Genomic DNA, 22,635 nt, shown 5'->3' on the forward strand with positions numbered 1-22,635 from the left:
GGTGACACTGAATTTTGTGTTGTTGTTGTTTTAGAGGCAAGCAAAGAAAAAACACCAAAAAAACCCACAAATCAAATTAACCACCAGAAAGATAAGCTCGTACATTATGGCCCGTCATGTAAATTCATCTACGAGATGGAAATTGTTCTATGGGCTCCAAACGGGTCTGGAAAATTCTTTAAATGTTGGAAGACCTTCACCCGTGTGGCTGAGTGTTGTAGATTATTTGTAATGTTGCCAAATATTGTGCGAGATTGGTGGCGCTGTGCAAACGACATGTGCTCCTCTACCATAGCTCATTAGCACTACCGTAGTTTCAGTTTTAGAAAAGATTTCCACAGTATAACGACACCAGGACGACATTAAGAAGGCGTTTGCTGGATTCAATTAGGAATGCCGTTGTGTTGAGAAATACAGCAAAATGCACACATCACAGAAGCCATTCACGAAAAACCCCGCAGACTCAGTGTGCTGTCCGGGGACAAGATCAAAGAAAACAACTACAAAAAGGATTTTCTTTTTTGTACAGTGGGATCTGTCCATCCGTTTGTCCACTCGGCCCTCCTGTCTGGCTCACCGTTGAAGCTACGGTCGGTGAGGCGCGGCGGAGGAGCGACGGCGGATTAGCGAGCAGTGCTTCATCGTGCTGTGCCTGAGACAAACTGTGCAAACGTGATGACTGTGCTCTTCAGCCTCTGGACAACGATGCCGCTGCTGCACAGAGTTTACTGTAAGTACAGCGCCACTCACCGTGAGGCGCACGTGATACAAACTGTTAGCCGTTAGCCAGGCAGTGATCGACATCGGTCCCTCAAAGTGTAAACATCATTTTCAGTTTGAATGTAGAGTCAGAAGGGTTTGAAGGCACAGCCCTTCTCTGTTTTCCAAACATCACTCGCCCCAAAAACCTTCTGTTGTTTGGCTTTAGAGCTTTAAAAAAAAAAAGTCTTGATGTGTGTAATCTACATCCAGACACTGAGACAGCGTCGGTGTCCAGAGGCATTTTGTTCCCTCCTCAGCTGCTGATAAAATCAGTTGTTATGAGGTAACCAGGGAGTAGATCATACTGAAACACAAGAAGAAGAAAAGCAGCCTGACGTGAGTCTGCAGCAGGAGACAAATCAAGAGACACAAACTTATTTAAATCAGCTAACTGCCTGTTGGATGCAGTATTCTGTGTGCGTTTGTCTTCACACCTTTTATTAATCTTCTCATCTCTGCCACATCTTCAGGATTTAACTGCTGTGTAAATTCAAAAGTGGACTTTGCTCCAGCGGTGATATCGTTCACTGTGATGTCCCCGTAAGACCGTCAAAGTGTCCCTTTAATTTGATATGTTGGGAGCAGCTTTGGAGACCCGCTGCTCGTCACGTCCCACTTATTCTCAGAGCTGCTGTGCTTCAGTGGTTTTTATGGCAAAACTTTTACAGTTATGTGTTGGTGCCTGATGACTGATGATACACTACCTGTCAAGAATTTTGACATGTGTGTCCACTGCAGTGGACATGCTAACGTTGTGAATCTGATGCATCAAAGTTCACCGTAAGTGAATCATTTCATCCTCATTATGTCCTCTTTTATGGCCCATTCACACTCTGATGATCAACCCGGCATTTACCGATGGAGAGCGAAAATTTGTTTAATGTTGATGAATGCTGAGATCCACCAGACTCCACAGGGACACAAGCGCAGTGTGTCGTTGAGTTTATATCGGCTCAAGTGTTGACTTGACAATGAGCTCCGCCAAGCTACACTACTGCTCCGAGGAGTGCGCTACAAGTGTGCACATTCTTCAATGGTGGAAGTTAAACTGTGGACTGTCGCTGAACATTGAGTTCCACGAGTACAACAGCGCCCTCTGCTGAGCTATGTCGACCTGCGGTGGAAATGGGGAATTTTAACCCCTCAATCCTTCGCAGGAGTTTCACAGATATTTTTATGAAGCTGCTCCATCAGCCACTTCATGTCATAGTGTGAACGGACCCTTAATCTGCTGAGTTACATGATCATAACACTTATTGTTTTTGAGTCACTGTTCGCACAAGCTGTCATAAACTAACTCACTCACTTGCTCATCTGCAACCTCAGCAAACGTTCATGTGATTCTGTACCTGAGGACATTTTGGTTCCTACAGACACATTTTTTGCAGCTCTCTTCAAACATCAACATCTCACCTTTTTCTGTAAAGATCCACATATATTTGAACAGAACGTTTCCATGGAGATGATGAATGTTGGAAAGCCAAACTCAGCCGAACGCTTGGATGATGATGTCTGTAATATTACCGCTGTGTTTTTTTGGAAAAGTGTGAACGTCACAGCACCTCGTTGAGTGGCCCTTCACAGTACCGCGGGGACAGCAGGAGACATGAGACAAACGCACACAGAGCTGCTGGTCGTCTCTACTGTCCTCCACAAATCTGCAAACCTGTGTGTGTAATGTCAGGATTTAATCATGATGTTTAACATCTTTAAATGGCTCACGGACACTGAATGTGCCTTCAGCAGCCTCATTAGTGAAAAGACATCAATGTGATGGTCCCACACACAACCTGAATCACTCCGAAGAATAATAATATTTATCTGCCAAATAACATCATTAAAAAAGCAAAACTGGACATTATGACAGACATTTAGAGTCATGAAAAATATGTTCTTCGTTGTCTTTTTAAATTCCATATGTTAGTTTTACATTTGTAAGCTATTACCAGGGCTTAAAAATGTAATAACACAAGTCCTTCCTGGCATGTTTGTGCTGTTTTTCTCACTCGGTGAAAGTCTGCAAAGCTGTGACAAAGCGACACAAAAAGCAAAAGCTGATGAGCATTGTGACATGCAATGAGAATGCAGAAAACACGCTGTAAAACGCGGCTCTGCCCACAAGTGTTCAACTCAGTGATTTCAGCAGCGATGGAGGAGAAAAACACTTGATTTCATTCGTAAACCTGTTTTTTTTCCCACACTGTCTCCTGGATCGAGTCAAAATACTGAAAAAGTGACCTGAAAAAGATTTGAATGTAAGAACAATCTGGGGGAATAAACAGCAGACTGGGAGTTATTTCATGTTTCTGTCTGTGAGGCGTGACCTGCCGAGAACGGATCAGATCCTCACTGACACTAAACTAACAAATACAAATGTCTGTGTTCATCGCTGACGCACCTCCAAGTTGTCAACACCTTCATTAACCTCTGCTGGAGGGACGACGCAACGCAACTTAACAGGCAAGAAAATCAAAAACTCCGATAGAAGAGCAATGTGATGGTTTTTCCTCAGGAGACTCTGACTTCATCATTAGTACGCCGACGGGTAGATCTTTAAAGTGCAGCTCCTTCACTTCTGCAGCCCAATTACACTCAAACACAACCTCATATTTGTTACATGTGACTCAGAAGAAAAGATAAATGATGAGGCTCAGAACTGCAAGATTGCATGAAAAAAAATTAAATGATGCACAGAAAAATATTAGTGCACTTTCAGATGACTAAATATTGCTCTTAAAATAGTAATGCACATTACGGGGGGGGGGGGGGGGGGGGGGGGGGGTGTGTGTGTGTGTGTGTACATAATAAGGTCACAAAGTGTCCTACTGACGACCTGCAAAAATAACACAATTGTGATTCATTTGTTTATTTACTTTATAATTCTATGAACCCCCAACAACTGAAACACAGTTGCTCACTGTCCTGCACACAAATACAAATGATATTTACATATATTTTGTTTTGACCTTTTAAAAGCAGCTGAATGTTAGTTTCCAGGCTGTAACTTGGACTCAAATTGAGGTCGTGCACCAAAACAAAACCCAACACATCCAATCATCTCTTTTGTTCAAAACAAACCTGGGCCCATATTCACAAAAAAAATCACAGTCATCTCAGAGAGCTCCCAACTTAGCCAAGAGATTCCTTGCTAGGAATCTCTTGGCTAAGGGTGATCCAGGAAATGTCTGAGAGCAAGACTGAGCAAGGAGGGGACAGAAACTTTTATCTTTGTGAGGAGGGGGATTGACCTCGTTGCTAGGTGTGACACAGTCCTCTAAGAGCTGTGATTGGTTGTCACAAAAAGGGAAAGACTAAAAAACAAATGCGCTCTGCGCTCCTAGTTATGAATGGACAGTAAAATCAACAGATCATATAACCTGAACTGTATTAGAAAATGTGTCATCGCGAAAATAATTTAATGTCATGATGATGAAACTCAGCAAAATTAAATGAATTGATACACGGCTTCAAAATGTTTGGACGTACCTCAATCACATGCCGATTATTATATTGATTAGCTTATTGTTATGTTTACGCTCTGCGCTGTGAGAAGCGCTGGGACGTGCTGCAATCCAAAGCGAGAGCAGAGATTGCAGCACACAAACCAAGTTCTTCTCAAACAGGTGAGTTTAGACTCTGGCTGCTGACATCACTGACTTTGATATTGATAATTATATGAATGCTGTAGAATTTACATGCAATGGACATTTTTCCTGTAGCCAGATGTCACAGTGTTGTGAAGACCTTCAGCTCAGGTGTTATGTTACTACGCTGGGTGGGAAAAGTCAGTTCATTCCTGATGAGATCAACCACGAACATTATCCTGCACCATCAAGCCGGTAGCATGTTACTGAATCACTTCCATTCAACACACGGAGAACCTCTCTCGTTCCTCTCTGTCCTTCTGCTGTCTTGTCTGTTTAAGACACTCTTAGGCTTCTTAAAAGTCCTCCTATGTCCTCTTGGCAGTTTGGCACCTTAGAAGTTCTCTTAAGGCCTAAGATGCTTTGTGAATGACATTTATCTTATCAAGGGAAAATTCTAAGAAATGGTTTTCTTAGAATGACGTCACTAGCGTCACTTTTAGCCTTTGGATGCTTCATGGATACAGGTCCAGGATTCTTAACTGATTCTTGCAAATAGGACAGTTTTCATTCAAGCTCACCAAAGTGTAGTGTTGTTGGATTTGTTGTCATCTGCCTCCATGATATCAAACTGTAAAACATATTGACGTGTAACAAAAAATTGTATTTAGCCTATTTGGTTTAGACTTTTAATAATATGTGGAGGTTTTTTTTTTCTTATGTCCTGAATAAGCCACAAAAATGAAACAAACATCCAATAATGTGAAATTTCAGGTAAAAAAAAAAAAAATGCTGAAAAACAGTATTTCCACAATAAAAGCATCCCTGTTTGAGCTGCTGATGGATATGATTTGTATTTGGCTGAGCAGAGCCGTCGCCCACATTAATAATCTAATACATTTAAATTATCTCATAAAAGTCATATTTGTACATAACAGCTAAAAGCTGAAGTTTGCACAGAAACAAAGGCAGTAGAAAGCCGATTGTGGAGGTGAGGGATCAGTAGTGAGGGCGGGGCCTGTCTCACATGCACGTGGGTAGTTGTGTGTGTGTGGGTGACAGACGAGTGGAGGTGATTGAAGTGTCATAAGCGCTGCAGAGCAGGTTTCAGGTCTGTTCACTTTCAGTTCAAGCTGTTCACACTCGAGGTCAGAGGTCACTGCATATGTGGAGTTCTGCATTTTCTGGAGGCACATGAACCAGAACAGGAACCACTGAGGCAAACTGGTATTTTGTAAGGTACAGATGTGCGACTTCAAAAGATGAAGGGCAGAGAAATTTCCTGTTAATTCTTTTCAAAACTGGCTTGGTGAAGTGTGAAAGATCAGAATTATAACACCTGGTTTTGGCACAAAGACCATCAGACTTTTATATAAATTATTAAGATGTGTTCAACTGTAATGTAAAATGGTTGTCTGACCGTTGGAGCCATCCAGGCACAGAGTTATTTCCCAGAGAAGGAAAATCCCGTGTCTGCTGATCCAACTCCATGTTTTTTTATTTATTTAGTTTTTATTTAGATTATGTTGGAGAGCAGCGATTCACAGTGTGGGCCGGGACCCCCTAGTGGACTGTGGATATTTAAAAAATAATATTTTTGATTTTCAATTTTATGATAAAGCTTAACGTTGCCCCCCAGGATTACTTTTAAACTTATGAGTAACTAGAAATAATCAGCTACATTAAGATTTACATTATCATATGCATTATTATAAGCCACAAGTTGGTTGTCATCATGTCCCAAAGGTTCTTGAAATGGAGCAATATCTCCACCTGGTGGACATTTACCATTAATGTGAGTACAACACAATTTCACCAAGAGCTCTAGTCTAACATAGTTTAACGTGTGTGTGTATATATACACACACTTCATCTTTGTGTCACCCTCAATTTGAACTGGATTTGAAGTGAACATACCATCACCCTGCACCGTGCACATTAGCTCGCTGCTGCCACCACTGGTGGTGTCTGAAACAGCACATTAGTCCAACATGAGCTACAGCAAAACAAGATGAACTGAGATGGAGAAGCAGAATGACTGAAATTCAGCATCAGGTTTAGACCAAAAAGACATCCAAATTCCAGAAGTGGCCAACAATACACCACAGTGACACGGTTTGACTCTTAACTGCCTTGTTTAGTTTCTGAGGAGTTAATGAACAGACTCATTCTCTCGTTTTGTCTGTGTGTGTGTGTGTTTATGCTGATGCTGTAGGAGTGACATGATCGCACTGATCACAACTTTCTTGCACCTATTAAGCATAAGATTTGTTCCACAGTGACATATCAGCAGCACTGGTATGAAAATGGATGAAATACAAGCAAAAATAATTCATTCATTCATTTTTTGCCTTCACGCAGAATGTCAGCCACTAAGCCATGTCAGGAGGGAACATGTGATCATGTAGTTTGAGAAACGTACGTTACGCTGCATCTGGAAAGTATTCAAAGCACTTCACTTTTTCCACTTTCTTTTAATGTTACAGCCTTATTCCAAAATGGATGAAATTAGTTTTTTCCATTGAATTGAATTTATTTATTTCGAGACACATGGTTGAATTAAAAAAAATAAATAAATACAATATTTACAAACACAAAACAAAACAACAATACAGCTAAACAGAAAACAAAATACAACATTCCAGAACTGACCAAAATCAAAACCCATGTGACCGAAAGGGGGTGGGTAGAAGCATAACTTATCAAGACCCACCCCTTGTTCCATGAATTCAATAAATACACTCACTACTAGTTAGATTCATTGATACACCCAGACACACACACACACACACATATATATATATATATATATATATATATATATATATATATATATGTGTGTATATATATATATGTGTGTATATATATATATATATATGTGTATATATATATATATATATGTGTATATACACACACACAACCCCTGGCAAAAATGATGGAATCACCGGCCTCGGAGGATGTTCATTCAGTTGTTTAATTTTGTAGGAAAAAAAGCAGATCATGGACATGACACAAAACTAAAGTCATTTCAAATGGCAACTTTCTGAATCACTCAATTCCCGTAGAAAAAATGATGGAATCATGAAAAACAAAAGAACACTCCAACACATCACTAGTATTTTGCTGCACCACCTCTGGCTTTTCTAACAGCTTGCAGTCTCTGAGGCATGGACTTAATGAGTGACAAACAGTACTCTTCATCAATCTGGCTCCAACTTTCTCTGATTGCTGTTGCCAGATCAGCTTTGCAGGTTGGAGTCTTGTCATGGACCATTTTCTTCAACTTCCACCAAAGATTTTCAATTGGATTAAGATCCGGACTATTTGCAGGCCATGACATTGACCCTATGTGTCTTTTTGCAAGGAATGTTTTCACAGTTTTTGCTCTATGGCAAGATGCATTATCATCTTGAAAAATGATTTCATCATCCCCAAACATCCTTTCAATTGATGGGATAAGAAAAGTGTCCAAAATATCAACGTAAACTTGTGCATTTATTGATGATGTAATGACAGCCCCTTTACCTGACATGCAGCCCCATATCATCAATGACTGTGGAAATTTACATGTTCTCTTCAGGCAGTCATCTTTATAAATCTCATTGGAACGGCACCAAACAGAAGTTCCAGCATCGTCACCTTGCCTAATGCAGATTCGAGATTCATCACTGAATATGACTTTCATCCAGTCATCCACAGTCCACGATTGCTTTTCCTTAGCCCATTGTAACCTTGTTTTTTTTCTGTTTAGGTGTTAATGATGGCTTTCGTTTAGCTTTTCTGTATGTAAATCCCATTTCCTTTAGGCGGTTTCTTACAGTTCGGTCACAGACGTTGACTCCAGTTTCCTCGCATTCGTTCCTCATTTGTTTTGTTGTGCATTTTCGATTTTTGAGACATATTGCTTTAAGTTTTCTGTCTTGACGCTTTGATGTCTTCCTTGGTCTACCAGTATGTTTGCCTTTAACAACCTTCCCATGTTGTTTGTATTTGGTGCAGAGTTTAGACACAGCTGACTGTGAACAACCAACATCTTTTGCAACATTGCGTGATGATTTACTCTCTTTTAAGAGTTTGATAATCCTCTCCTTTGTTTCAACTGACATCTCTCGTGTTGGAGCCATGATTCATGTCAGTCCACTTGGTGCAACAGCTCTCCAAGGTGTGATCACTCCTTCTTAGATGCAGACTAATGAGCAGATCTGATTTGATGCAGGTGTTAGTTTTGGGGATGAAAATTTTACAGGGTGATTCCATAATTTATTCCTCAGAATTGAGTGAGTCCATATTTTTTTCCCTCTGCTTGGTCTAAAAAAGTAACCGTTACTAACTGCCACAATTATTTTTCCTGATTTCTTATAGTGTTTCTTAAAGCCAGAAAGTTGCCATTTGAAATGACTTTAGTTTAGTGTCATGTCTGTGATCTGCTTTTTTTCTACAAAATTAAACAACTGAATGAACATCCTCCGAGGCCGGTGATTCCATAATTATTGCCAGAGATTGTATACACATACACACACACGTATGCATATATATATATATTTTTTTTTTTTTTTTTTCCTTTTCCTTTTTTTCTACACGCAATACCCCATAATAATAATGTGAAAAAAGATGTTTCTACAGCTTAATTGGAGTCCACCTGGGGTAAATTCATTTGGAAAGACACACACCTGTCTACATATAATGTTGACAGAGTTGACAGTCAGAGCACAAACCAAGCATGAAGTCAAAGGAACTGTCTGTAGACCTCCGAGACAATGAGGCACAAATCTGGGGAAGGGTACAGAAACATTTCTGATGCTTTGAAGGTCCCAATGAGCACAGTGGCTTCCATAATCTATTAATGGAATAAGTTCAGATCCACCAGGACTCTTCCTAGAGCTGGCCGCTCGTCTAAACTGAGCGATCGGGGGAGAAGGACCTTAGTCAGGGAGGTGACCAAGAACCTGATGGTCACTCTGTCAGAGCTCCAGCATTCCTCTGTGGAGAGAGGAGAACCTTCCAGAAGGACAACCATCTCAGCAGCAATCCACCAATCAGGCCTGTATGGTAGAGTGTCCAGACAGAAGCCACTCCTTAGTAAAAGGCACATGGCAGCCCACCTGGAGTTTGACAAAAGGCACCTGAAGGACTCTCAGACCAGGAGAAACAAAATTCTCTGGTCTGATGAGACAAAGATTGAACTCTTTGGTGTCATGTTTGGAGGAAACCAGGCACCATCTCTACAGTGAAGCATGGTGGTGGCAGCATCATGCTGTGGGGATGTTTTTCAGCAGCAGGAACTGAGAGACTAGTCAGGATTGCTCCCCATCCAACCTGATGGAGCTTGAGAGGTGCTGCAAAGAGAAATGGACCAAACTGCCCAAAGATAGGTGCACCAAGCTTGTGACATCATATTAAAGAAGACTTGAGGCTGGAATTGCTGCCAAATGTGCATCAACAAAGTATTGAGCAAAGGCTGTGAATACTTATGGACATGTGATCTCTTTTTTTTTTTTTTTTTTTAATAAATTTGCAAAAATTTCCAAATAACCTTTTTCATGTTGTCATTATGGAGTGTTGTGTGTAGAATTTTGAGGAAAAAAATGAATTTCATCCATTTTGGAATAAGGCTGTAACATAAAAAATTGGAAGAAGTGAAGAGCTGTGAATACTTTCCAGATGCACCGTAAATGTTGTCTTCTAGACTTCTCCCTCAGAGTTTCATGTTATGTTTAAATCCAGGTAAAAAAAAAAAAAAAAAATCATAAAACGTCTTTATTTTGAAGTGTCAAATGATACCTCCTAACTACAGATTTTAGTCGAGTGTTAATGTTTAGCAACACTCAACACAGACATTTTAAAAACAAATAATGACATAGGACTGTAAAATGGTGAAATATTTCATAACACCCACTCATTTGAAACTTTTTTTGTGAAAAGAATTTTTAAATGCTCAATTAATTAATCACCACATTCACACTTGTCATACAGTAAACACTGTGTTTATAGCTGTGATACTGTGTTTTTTATACTGTATACTGCTGAGAAAAAATAACCCTGCAGTGTTTTTGTGATAAATTGGTATTTGTCAATGATCTTGATCATTTAGAGTCATCAATCCACCCCTCCCACGTTTACAGGTGCTCATCTGTCATAAATCAGTCCTGCCACCCACTCCACCCTGCCTGCCCGCTCGTTTTCATCTCTCTACCACAGTCTCTGTTTCTTTAAACAGTTGACCCCAGTGTCCCTCTTTGCCACCTCAACTACTTGTAACCTCAATATTCACTGCGATTCCCCTCATTCATGCACATCTGCTCTGTTATGCTCCAACTGACTTTCATTCCCTTTCTCTCCAGTGCCTACCCCACCTGTGTAGTCTCACTTCATCCTGCTTCCTACTTGCACTGTAGGTCATAATGTGATCCGCCAACATCATAATCCCAGCAGACTCTTGTCTGAGCTCATCTATCAACTGGTCCATCACCAGTACAACCAAGAACAGGCTCAGAGCTGATCCTTCATGCGATTCCACCTCCACATTGAACCCATCCGTCATTGCTACCACCTGTCTCAGCACTGTCACACACGCATACATATCCTGCATCATCCTCATACTTCTCTGCCACTCCCAACTTCCTCATATAATACCATAATACCACAACTCTTCTCTTGGCACCATATCACAAGCTTTCAACAAACACACAACCTTCACACCTTCTCACTTCATCTATACTTCTCCATTAGCAGTCTGAGAACAAACACTCTATCATGCTCTTCATCACCTCTCTTCTAAGCCTATCTTCCACTACTCTTTTCCATAACTTCTTGCTGTGGCTGATCAGCTTTATGCCTCAGAACCAGGACGTTTCTTCTCCACTCCACAGGCACCCCTTTCACTTGGGTTCAAAAATCCACTGCCATCTCTCCTAAACATTTGCATACTTCCACTGGCATGCCATCTGGACCAACTGCCTTTCCAGTCTTCACCCTGTCATAGCTGTCTTCACTTCATCATTCGATACTGTCAATCTTCACCCTCTACTGATGCCAACTTAGTCTCTTTTCAGGTTGCATCTCCTGCATAGGATACAGTCTATCTGTGTGTACCTTCTTCTGCTTAAAATATGGTATTCACCACAGCCATTTCGATCCTTTTTGTAAAATCCACTGCCACCTGTATGTCCACATTCTTCTCCTTAGCACTGTACCTCATCATCATGTCTTCCTCACCTCTGTTTCCTTCACCAGCGTACCCATTGACATCTCCTTCCACACCCACTCGTATGTTGAGCTCTTTGGAAGCAGCTGTGTTATTTATTCCGATAATTCATCAGATCTTCTTTTACCATTTGGTGATTTCACAGTTATTTTGTGTGTGTGTGTGTGTGTGTGTGTGTGTGTGTGTGTGTGTGTGTGTGTGTGTGTGTGTGTGTGTGTGTGTGTTTGAGGTGATACATTGGCCACTGTAGGTCCCACAAGAAGTCACATCATCACCATGTTTGCAGCCATGCCCATATTGCCAGGCCACATAGATAAAATCTGCATAATCCCAAGCGTGACTGCCCACTAATGGTACTGGTATTTGTTACAGACTGTGGCTGCAACAATAAATGATAAATACCATAATATGTCCATCTACTAAATACAGAGTTAAAAAGTTGAAAAATATAAGTATTGTACCTTTTAAAGTGTTTCCATTGATAAGAGCTATTAGAGGGATATTTCCAGGTTCCACACACTGCAGCAACCACATGACACATGGAAGAAGAATCCAGATCCGTTAAAATGGCAGTATTGGACATGGACAAAGAACAGTTAGTCAGTTATTGTCACGTAGCACCAAACAGACTGAAAACATCCTGTTTCTATCAAATCATTCAAAATCCTGACAGCAAGAGAATTAACTGTTAAAACAGTATGTCAGATCATCATCACAGAAATATCCAACATCACTGCACTACTTATAGTTTAAACAGCATAAGAACCAGTTTTTAAGAACGTTTTCTCTTTATTTACACTTAAAAAAAAAAACCACAGTGTTGGAATTTTAGCTTCTTAATTTCACAGCGGCATCAAGAAAGCTGAAAGACAAATGAAAACCCCAAGAAAAAGAAATTCAACAAACACTGCCCAAAATAAAGAAAAATGGAAGTTATTTAAATTTTAAAAATTTGTAAAAACATTTTAAAAATAAAGAATGAGGTTTCCACACTGTATAGGAATATATCACCATCATGATGCATGTCTCTGTGTAACTATCCTCCTGTACTGTGCGCCAATAGCATTTCTTGTATATTCGTTTTGTGAATTGTTTCTGTAATTTATGTCTGTATCATGGCCCAAGCAGAGGCTCACCCCTTTGAGTCTGGTCTGCTTGAGGTTTCTTCCTCAGAGGGAGTTTTTCCTTACCACTGTTGCTCTGGGGGTTGGTAAGGTTGTGATTTGGCACTATATAAATGAAAATAAACTGAAATTAAATTGAAATTGAAAACTACTGTAGAAGGGTTACGATTGAGTGCATACTGCCAAAAATACTTCATTTGCATATTAAAAACATCTTTAATAGAATGTCCTGATTCCTCACACCAAAATTTAACATTACCGGTCCAGGACAGAGTCAATGAATAAAAGGGATGACTTTTGTGTTTTAAAATGCCCTGATGGCGGCTCTTTACCTGAAATAGTTTCTTTCCCAGGTCCAAGCCAATTTTCTGACCAACGTAAATTAAACTTGATTCATGAGTTTGAAATAATCCTACTAACAATCCCAAAAAAAAAAAAAAAACAGATATAGTCCAAAAAACAAACTAACAAAAACACACCTTCCTAATGGAGGTCATTAGAAATTTTACAGGACAGTTTAGATTAAGTCATCAAACTGGCCCATCAGCTGTAAATGTTCTTTGGAGGTTGGAGGAGAAAAAGAACAAAGTAGGTCGAGAAGCACCGACTGATAACTTTTGAGATCAATTAAAGATTTGTTTTCAAGTCTAAAACCAGTGAAACCCCGGCCTGCGTGGACCCGGCCCTCCCAGTACTCACCAGTACAAATAGTAGAAGAAGGAGAGGACGAAGAAGGACAGCTTGCACCAGGCCTCCTTCAGGCAGAACTTGAGTGTGTCTCCGTTCATCACGGATGCCGGGTCGTACAACAGCTCCTTGGTGTCTGTTGGGCTGTGGAAGTACCTACCGCAAAGGGCAAAGACCACACAGCGGGTAGTTGACCCGTTCCACACCCGAGGGAGTGGGGGAAGGATGAAGGAGGTGATGGGGAGGGGGGGCACAGGGAAGGAGATGGTACGGAAAAAGATGGCAGGATGAGTTACGTGGACAGTATCATGCAGCAGACGTGGTGCGACATTAAGAACCCCGTAAGGAGTGACTGGTTTGAATTATCTTCTGGTGCACTCAAGGTCCTGCCAAGATAATCCAAGGATGAGCAAATATTTGAATGAATATTCAAATATATTTCACTGGGATGCACCAACGCCAGTATTTTATCTAAACCAATGTGGTCCCCCCCCCCCCCCCCAGTAACATCTTTATTAGATAATAACACAAAGTTTGTTTATTTTCTTGAATTTCTGAACAGTTCAGTGATACTGATGAGTCTGACCAGGACTGAACATTTGACTGATGTGACAGATGGTTTCAAAAAGATACAAACAGATTTCACTGACTTTTTATGTCAGGAATTAGACCAGGCCTTTAATCTGGTCTCAACTCAGGACGATTGATTGTTTGTACATGAATCAATAGCCAACCTCTGCTACTTGACAAGGATGATGGAGGTTATGGAATGACCTCAGGATGTGGTGGGTTGACACATTTCCCTGATTATCTCTTTTGAGAAACACTGTACAACTTTTCCTTTCATCTCTTTCTGTATCATTCTGGCCTTATGACATCACAAAATTCGGAGATAAAAGTCAGAATTATGCTGGCTGTCCTTTGTCCTTTGATTTGTAAATCTGGTTTCTTTAATCGCCCTCGGCAGGATGTAAACTCTGCAGGGCATCACGTTCTATCCCTGAACACCTTATCAGTCCCCCGTCTCTCCTCTGAATCACCTTGTCAACATTACAGCCCCCCCCTCCCTCTCTGCCTCGCTCTCAGCATCACTCCCTCCACAGCACTCCTCTGCCTTTCCTTGTCGTCTCATCTCAGCTGTGGAAGAAGCAGCATCTGTAGCCGGTGGGCATTGGGCACAGGCTCCAATTAATGAGACAGCAAAGATGTTTTTCTCTCCTCGGTTCTCCTCTCGTGTCCATCTGGAACTTCAAACAGCAGAGCTCATGCAATGATGCCGCGGCATTCCAGCCCACCGTGACTTCACATCAAACCCGTCACCACAAAAAGAAAAACAAATCCCTTCACTGCTTCTCCATAAAGCTGCTGAGTGCAGAAACAGATTTATGTGCATGCGTAGATGTTATCCAGCTTTGAGGGCTGTGCGGAGGTTAGGAACGAGCCCTCTGTCTCTCCACCTGTCCATTAGCTTCTCCACAGGCGTTACGGACTGTGCCGCTGCCACTTAGGGACCGGCAACGCAATTTAATCTCGACCATCAAACTGAATAGGATGGGCGGGCTTCAGGGTGAAGTGGTGACTTCTTGCAGGATCTGCCACAGTGCTACCGTGCTGATCGAAACCTCGTCCATAAATTACAAAAAACATCACAACTGGAAGACTCCATCCTTAAATCGTGAACAGGTGAAACCATTAGCAGGATAAAATATTTACTCCCAAGTTTAACAAGAGAGTGTGAAGGGCTAGTCTACGAACCACCAGAGTCATAAAACCTTTATTTTCTCACATAGCTAGTTAATATGACACCCTCCATCACTGTGCACGTTTTTCTTCCATGACCACATGCTCAGCAACAGCTGGACAGTTTGCAAATTGGATGTCAATGTAAATTCTTGAGTCCACAGTTGAAGCTGAGCAACAGTTTTCACACACTGCTACAGAACACTCAGATAATCCAAAACGCCAACCAACTTCTAGCAGTGTCAGAAATGTGTCCATTAATCTGGCGGTGCAGCTGGTGCAATGTTTCTAACCTGGAGCTGTGTGCTTAAATAACCCGTCCAATTATGTCTTCTAGACACACTTGGGGAGGACTAAGTCTTAGGAACAAACAAAGTTAGAAATCCAAGCATAAACCTGGGAGGGGTCGTATAGTTACCTCCATGTGTTGTAGAAGAGCAGGGGGATGTTGAGGCCAACGGTTAGCCACTCCTGGGCACACAGGAACATGACGCAGAAGAGTCCATGGATGGAGTACTCTGGCAGCACCAACTTCCAACAGGACAGACGGACGCAGGAAGAAGAGAGGGAGGTGAAAATAATCCCGATTATTACGGATTGAAAGCAAACGAACGTCAGAACACATTAAATCATCACCACCTTAAAACGCCATCCAGGAGCTTCAGCAGTCACAGTGTGTATTTATATTACACATGACGTAAGCGTCCGAAACAGAGGTAGCTAGCACAAAACACACAAGGTGATGGTCTAGTGGTTAAGGTGTTGGGCTTGAGTCCAGAAGATCATGGGTTCAAAACCCCGCCTGACTGGAAAATCACTAAGGGCCCTTGGGCAAGGCCTTTAATCCCCTATTGCTCCCGGTGTGTAGTGAGCGCCTTGTATGGCAGCACCCTGACATCGGGGTGAATGTGAGGCATAATTGTAAAGCGCTTTGAGCGTCTGATGCAGATGGAAAAGCGCTATATAAATGCAGTCCATTTACACAAACCTATTTAATAATAATAATTTTTAAAAAAACATTAAAAACAGATTTTGTAGTCAGTTGGAGACTGGAGATTTTCTTCAAGTAATTCTAGGTTGTTATTTCGATTGACTAACTTTTGTGAAAAATCAATCAAGTCTTTTTGGGAAGATAAAACATAACTTTAATAAGTTCCATTTCAGCATCATTCAGTAATTACCCGGCTGCAGTGGTCAACCAGCTATTAACCCAAGTACACTAATCCAGAGGCGGAGTCTCCGTGCATCAATAACAGCAGGGTTTAGATGTCGGTGTTCCCGAGCTGACTGACCTCTGACCCTCAGCCGCCGCCTCTTTTCAGTCTGATCTGTTCCGTTAAATTGACCACAAAAATAATGTAAGAAAGCTGCAGTGTTTCAGTGAATATCCTCCTCACTGTACTCACACAGGCTATATTTAACACCGTACAGGATGACGCATTACGGCCTTATTCCCAAACACCGTAACCAGCGCGCACCGCCATAAACAGACTGCAGAGAAACACAACGTCACCGATCAGCTCCACAACAGCAAGACACCAGGAAACCGTCCTTAAGACATAATAACATCAGTAGATCCATCCAAACCTGAACACACACACACACACGGTGATGAAAACACCCCACAGAGCTTCATTCCTCACATTTAAAACCCAAATTACAGATGATGTCAACTTGTTCTGTTCACGTCAGCTGTGCTGCAAAGTTTCACGCGTGTCCTCAGTTGCCCTCCTTAAAGAAAACTTAACTGACTCGGACTCTCGGGACAGCAGGGTTCGATTGTTTTTTCCGCTGCAGTGGTTATTTACTGATGGTGAGTTCATCTTATTTTACACAGCTGGTTCTTCTGGCTATGTTTTAGATTTTCTTAAATTCCTCACGTCGTTTGTCTCGGTTGGTTCTTTGACCTGTTATGACCTCATGCTTTGGGATCAGGTAACTCCTGCTGCAGCTTTTCAAGGAAAAACATGCATCACATCTTTATGATTTGGAAGCTTCAGTCGGTCAGTGAATGTTCTGTATTATTTTAAGATAAAGTTCCTCCTCCGTCTTTAATCCAGTCACGAGCTGTGAGCCAGCAGAGCCTGATCAGACCAGACTGGGGTTATGTAGTCACGGATCAGATGTAAATATGAAACTACAGAGTAAAGAAGCAGGTGGTTGACAAATATTTTACTGTGACTGTACCATCACCAAACCATCAGGTCTGGTCCAGTCACCTGATCACATCAGTGTGTCAACACAGAATAATGAATTAACCCTCCGATCGGACTCCATTCAGTGAATTTGTCTCATTTGTGTGAGTTGGTGTGTCCACACTTCCCCCTGTGTGTGTGTGTGTGTGTGTGTGTGTGTGTGTGTGTGTGTGTGTGTGTGTGTGTGTGTGTGTGTGTGTGTGCACGCTGACAGAAGGACCCATCTGGGATCGTGTTGGAAGTGGAGAATCATGTCCCCGGCTGTGAAGCCTCGGGGGAATCACCATGACACCCATCTGAGCCGAGCCGCACTGATGAGGCTTCATTCATACAGGAAGCTGTGTCTGAAATCGCAGCGTGTCTTCTGCACAGTGTAAAACTGATGTGTGCACTCAGACGTCTCCTTTCCTTCCGGTCTGTTAGGCTCATACCTGCTTCCCAAATGGAAACAAAATTGCTTGTTGCTTCCTGCCTTCAGTCATTGATTAATTAAAAAACAGATTTTTTTTTTCATGTTTCGAACAAGTGGAGAAAGGTTTACCTGAATATCTCTGAAATGTTTGACCTTTTCCTTTGGGTTTTTTCTCCTCTTAACACTTGTTTCAAATAAATCTGCATTTTCACCCAACTGGAATTAGTCCAGCCAGTAAAATGTTACAGATTTTGCTCCTTATTTCCTCTCATCACTCCTGTGCTGAGGCCATTCTGAGCCATGCTGAGCCACCCACGCTCTCCTCAAAGCTGAAGTAGAACCTGACCCAACTTGGACTCAACCTCTCCAGCTCCAATTAGAGAGGTCACCCGCCATGAAGTGTGTTCAGTTACAGCTCATATGACGCTGGAGAGCTTTTCAAATGCGGCTTCTCCAGCAGCCAGCTTGAAATGGAAGCAGCAACAAAACCACGATGCATGTCGCACAACCGCGATTCAGTCCAACACTGATTAGTCGTTAAAGCCTCACGTTTCAATGAGATGAACATTCATTTGATACTGTATTATTTAATAGCATTAGGATTTCCTCATCAAAATTATTGGTTGAGAGAGAAGCTCAACATTTACAAGATCAAGTGTTGACTACGGCTCGACTCTGCAGACGGCGATTAGTTAAACACTTATGTTTGGGGTTAACTTTATTAATTCCTCACTGCTGCAGCCAACATGGTGCTTCAGCTGGATTCTTGACCTTTCCCTTATTGACAGACCTGAACAGTAGTTTGAGTATTACTGCATCGACTGTACTTGATGATCAGTTTCACTGTGACCACGAACGACCTCCTCCACCGAGTCCCATGTGTTCACTCAGACTACACGGTGCATTGGATATTCTACAATTATTTTACCTTTTACAAAAGCTTATGGAGTCACATTATGTAATGAAAGGAGGAGATTCAGAACTTTTTAATTTGATGGAGTCACATCGTAATGAGAACCAACAGGATGTGTAGGGCCGACTGTACCTACAGCCGTTTGAAGAGTTGGTAGGTTCAGTCCCGACTGCTGATCAAGTGTCCTAACATCTGTCTCATTGTTGGGGTCATGTGACCCCAACAATGAGATGGGGTGTTGGGAGGTGTTATATCCCAGCCTGACCAGAAAATCACTAAGGGCCCTTGGGCAAGGTCCTTAATCCTCTAGTTGCTCCCGGTGTGTAGTGAGCGCCTTGCATGGCAGCACCCTGACATCAGGGTAAATGTGAGGCATTATTGTAAAGCGCTTTGATCGTCTGATGCAGATTGAAAAGCGCTATATAAATGCAGCCCATTTACCATTTCTGAATCACCCATGATTATTATAACCAACAACTTCTTATAATCAATGAAAAGTCACATTATGGTAGCGCACATGAAGGAAAATAATTCCTGTTTAACATCTTCAAGGGAAGATAATCCAACTTTTGTTGTTATTGTTTTTAGTACATCATATTTGGGTGATTCTTTAACTACGGGCACTATTGGCCTTGTAAATGTAATTTCCACCACACCATTGCCTTACAATATAAAGCGCCTTGGGGCAACTGTTTGTTGTGATTTGGCGCTATATACATGTGCTCTGATGTCACTGTTTATCATAGAAACTACCCAAACAATCTTTCATACAAACTGTTTAAAGGGACATTACAATGTGGTGGAAATTACGGCAATAGTGTTGGACAACTACATTTTGTTTAAAAAAAAATCACAACAGTTGTATGACATTGAATACCCCAATTATGTTTTGATTATTTTACTGATATTTGATTCAGAGATATTTTAAAACATTAGAAAAAACGTTTCTTTACCATTCATTTTATCATTGAAGATCAAAAGTCTGGGTGTGGGACAAGCACAAAACGGCAATATTTGCATATAATGATGCTGAAAAAAGGTGAAAAAGTCATCATAGACTACTAGAACAAATTTCTTAACACACTTTCATTGTAAAGATAACTATAAAAGTGTGAAATTTCCCCTTTTTTCTGTTTTTCATACAATATGATCAAAGGACATAATAAGTGCCCGTAGTCTAAGAATCACCCATTTATTAATGAAATAGAGGTTGATTCAGGGTATTTCATCACAAAATATTTACTACCACCAATATAATATATAATACAGGCAAGTAACTACTGGGGGCTTCAGAAAGTGGATGAGCAGGTGACTTAATGACACGGTCACACAGTGTGAATCTATTGATACATGAAAATTCAGTAAGGTATATCTTATATATTATATTCCAATTTTAAGGTGGAACTATGCCAGTATACTAAGGTATATCTAATTATCTAAAAAGAGTAAAATAGAAGAGTAGAAAAGAGTAGAGTAGAGCCACTTAGGCCACATGACATCCACACAGTGTTAAACTACACACACACATTTTTAAAAACACATCCCAGAATTCCTTTGATGTTATAATGTCAGTGTGGACCTCACTGGTTTCTCCTGCTCTTTCTAGTACAAAGCTCCACATACTTAGAACGAGTGACGTCCTCACATTCACTGTGTTCAGCACCACGGACAGCTCTGCTTCAGACTCATTGTTCTGTTGGACTGATTCGTGGGCCGTCACACCACAATATCAGTCACAAACTAACACAACTCACACGTCCTGTGGAAGCATCATAACACATATCAGTGTTGTTGGTGATATTATGATCATCACAGGCTTTACTCGACCACAAATCAAACTCAGTTTACTGCCCCCTCATGTGTCCACACAGAAGAACTCGTACTTCCACTGAAAAACCTTCACAGAAATACACAACTTCAGAGCGCAGAAAGATGTAGTGAAGATAAAAAATAATAATAAACTAGTCTACGTTTATCATCCACATCTTAAATTGCTGACATTCATGTTCACGTTCCTCATGCATCATTTGTACTTTGGAGGTTTAGATGTTTGTTTTTCTTGCAGCAGTTGTTCGTTTCCTGTCTGTATCCAGCTCAGCTGTTTTTATGTAAACACACTCAGAACACCGGCCACCAGTTACCGGCTCAAACCGCTTCAGAACGCACGGCTGTAATTAAGCTGGGCAAATAATTGACATATTTTAGTACCTTTAAATGATTCACAGTCCTCTGAGATGCCGCGGCACGGGGACCCACACCGTTCATTTGGCTCTTCAAATAGAATTCAGATGAAACAAAATCATAATGAGAACGCGTCTGTTACGTTGGGAACGTCACACTGCTGACCTCAACATAGGTGTGTTTGCAGAGGAGCTAAGTCAATTAAATTAGTTTTTTTTTAATTGGCACAATTAAAGTGGAATATTGCTTAACTCTGAAAAGCCAAAAATGTAAAAGCAACTTAACAAACCCACTTGACAGGCCCTCAGCATGTTTAGCAGTATTGTAATTCACGGATTTCATTTTATTTTATTTATATGTGATATTTGTCAGATGATGGAGGGATTCTGGGCTCCAGGGCCTCGATAATCTTTTCATGAATGAGTGTTAGTCCAGTTGCAAATGTGGTGTTTTTGGTTAGTTTTAAATGGACCTTTTTCTGACTTGAATTTGTCAAACTTTACCCACTTTTCCTCCATTAAAAACTATCTGTTTTACGTGCCCAACACACTTCACGACCCTGAATTAACTCCATCCCACACTTAGGACTTGTCTAGTTTGAAGACATGTGAGTTAAAGGGCAAATTCTGAAAAAATAATAACAGTTTGACATTTTCTGTGTCCAACAAGAAGCGTCACTAATTTGTACCACAGCATTTAATGAACAAGATCATTTTGGTAGATGAGTTAAAGAGAGTCTTTTGTCTTCTGATGGTGTATTTAAAAATAAAACAACTATCTGTGTTATGGGCAGAATCACATGACTGACTGAGGTTTGGCTCGATAGAATATCGTGTCTTCTGCTTTCAAAATTTAAAGTTGGAAGGTTTAAAATTTATGGAGACAAAATCCTAGTGAACTGATTGTTCTGTGTGTGTGTGTTGTGTGTGTGTGTGTGTCTGTGTGTGTGTGAGTGAAATGGGCAGTCCAAAGAGCGTTTTGGTGAAATCTGTCCTGCTTATATTTAAACTTGTGCCAGTTACACACATTTCCGGCGCAGAGTTCAGGATGGTGAAAATGTGATTTATTTTGTTCAGGTTATTTTAGAATTATGGGATGAGCTGCTTCGTCTGCTGCCACGGCGACCTGGACCCAGATGCGTGGCAGAAATGAATGAAAAAGTATGAATGAAAAAAGTATGAATGAAACTTATTACGGGAACAAGTGTAAGAGATGTGCTAACAGAGCATTTTTCTATGGTGGGGAGACATGAAGTAAAGCTCAGCTGCACAATTAGGAAATGCTAATTATTTGGTTAATGGTAACAATTCAGCATAATTCATAATAATTAAAGGCATTAGAAAACCTCAGTGTCAAAATGACTGCAGTCCACCTAAAGGCTGTTATATGGAATGAATGAATATTTTCCTCTGGATCATCCAGGATGAGTTAGAGGGGTTTGGCTGACAATAGGGAAGTGTGGGTTGAGCAGTTTGGTCTGCTGCTATGGCGACAGAGATCCAGAGACAATAGATAACTGGCAGAAAATGAATGAATTTTGACTTGATGATTCCATAAAAAGGCAGTTTACCAATAAAACTACAGCTGCAGGAAGAAGAGAAGCTGCACCAGGACAGTTTGAATTTAAATGATACTAGCGTGTTGTCCGTGGGGATCCACGGCCTCTAAATTGGGTCATGTTTATAAAATAGGTAGCTGACATTTTTCAAGGGTGGTAATAAATTATGCAAAGTTTCTATCATGATCTGGAATGGTGTGTGAGTCCAGAATGTAATTATCAACATATATTGTTCACTGTTATTATGTAATATCTGTAATTTCTCCAAAAGATTT

General features: G+C 41.0%; 1 protein-coding gene across 3 annotated transcripts in view; it reads right to left on the minus strand.

Annotated features, from left to right (window-relative positions):
* Positions 1 to 280: 280 nt before the first annotated feature.
* Positions 281 to 22,635, minus strand: part of cnih3 (cornichon family AMPA receptor auxiliary protein 3) — a 48,845-nt gene continuing 26,490 nt past the window's right edge. Inside the window, exons 4-6 of one of the 3 annotated variants that reach the window (XM_034162335.1) lie at positions 15,520 to 15,632; positions 13,374 to 13,520; positions 281 to 1,066 (exon numbers count right to left, since the gene is read on the minus strand). In XM_034162335.1, the coding sequence (XP_034018226.1) occupies positions 1,039 to 1,066; positions 13,374 to 13,520; positions 15,520 to 15,632 (288 nt within the window). In that variant the 3' untranslated portion in view covers positions 281 to 1,038. Of the gene's footprint in view, positions 1,067 to 12,035; positions 12,070 to 13,373; positions 13,521 to 15,519; positions 15,633 to 22,635 lie in introns of those variants that run through there. The other 2 variants (XM_034162336.1, XM_034162334.1) reach the window with 2 other exon arrangements.

Source organism: Thalassophryne amazonica, chromosome 21 (assembly GCF_902500255.1).
Source record: "Thalassophryne amazonica chromosome 21, fThaAma1.1, whole genome shotgun sequence".
Classification (NCBI taxonomy): Eukaryota; Metazoa; Chordata; class Actinopteri; order Batrachoidiformes; family Batrachoididae; genus Thalassophryne; species Thalassophryne amazonica.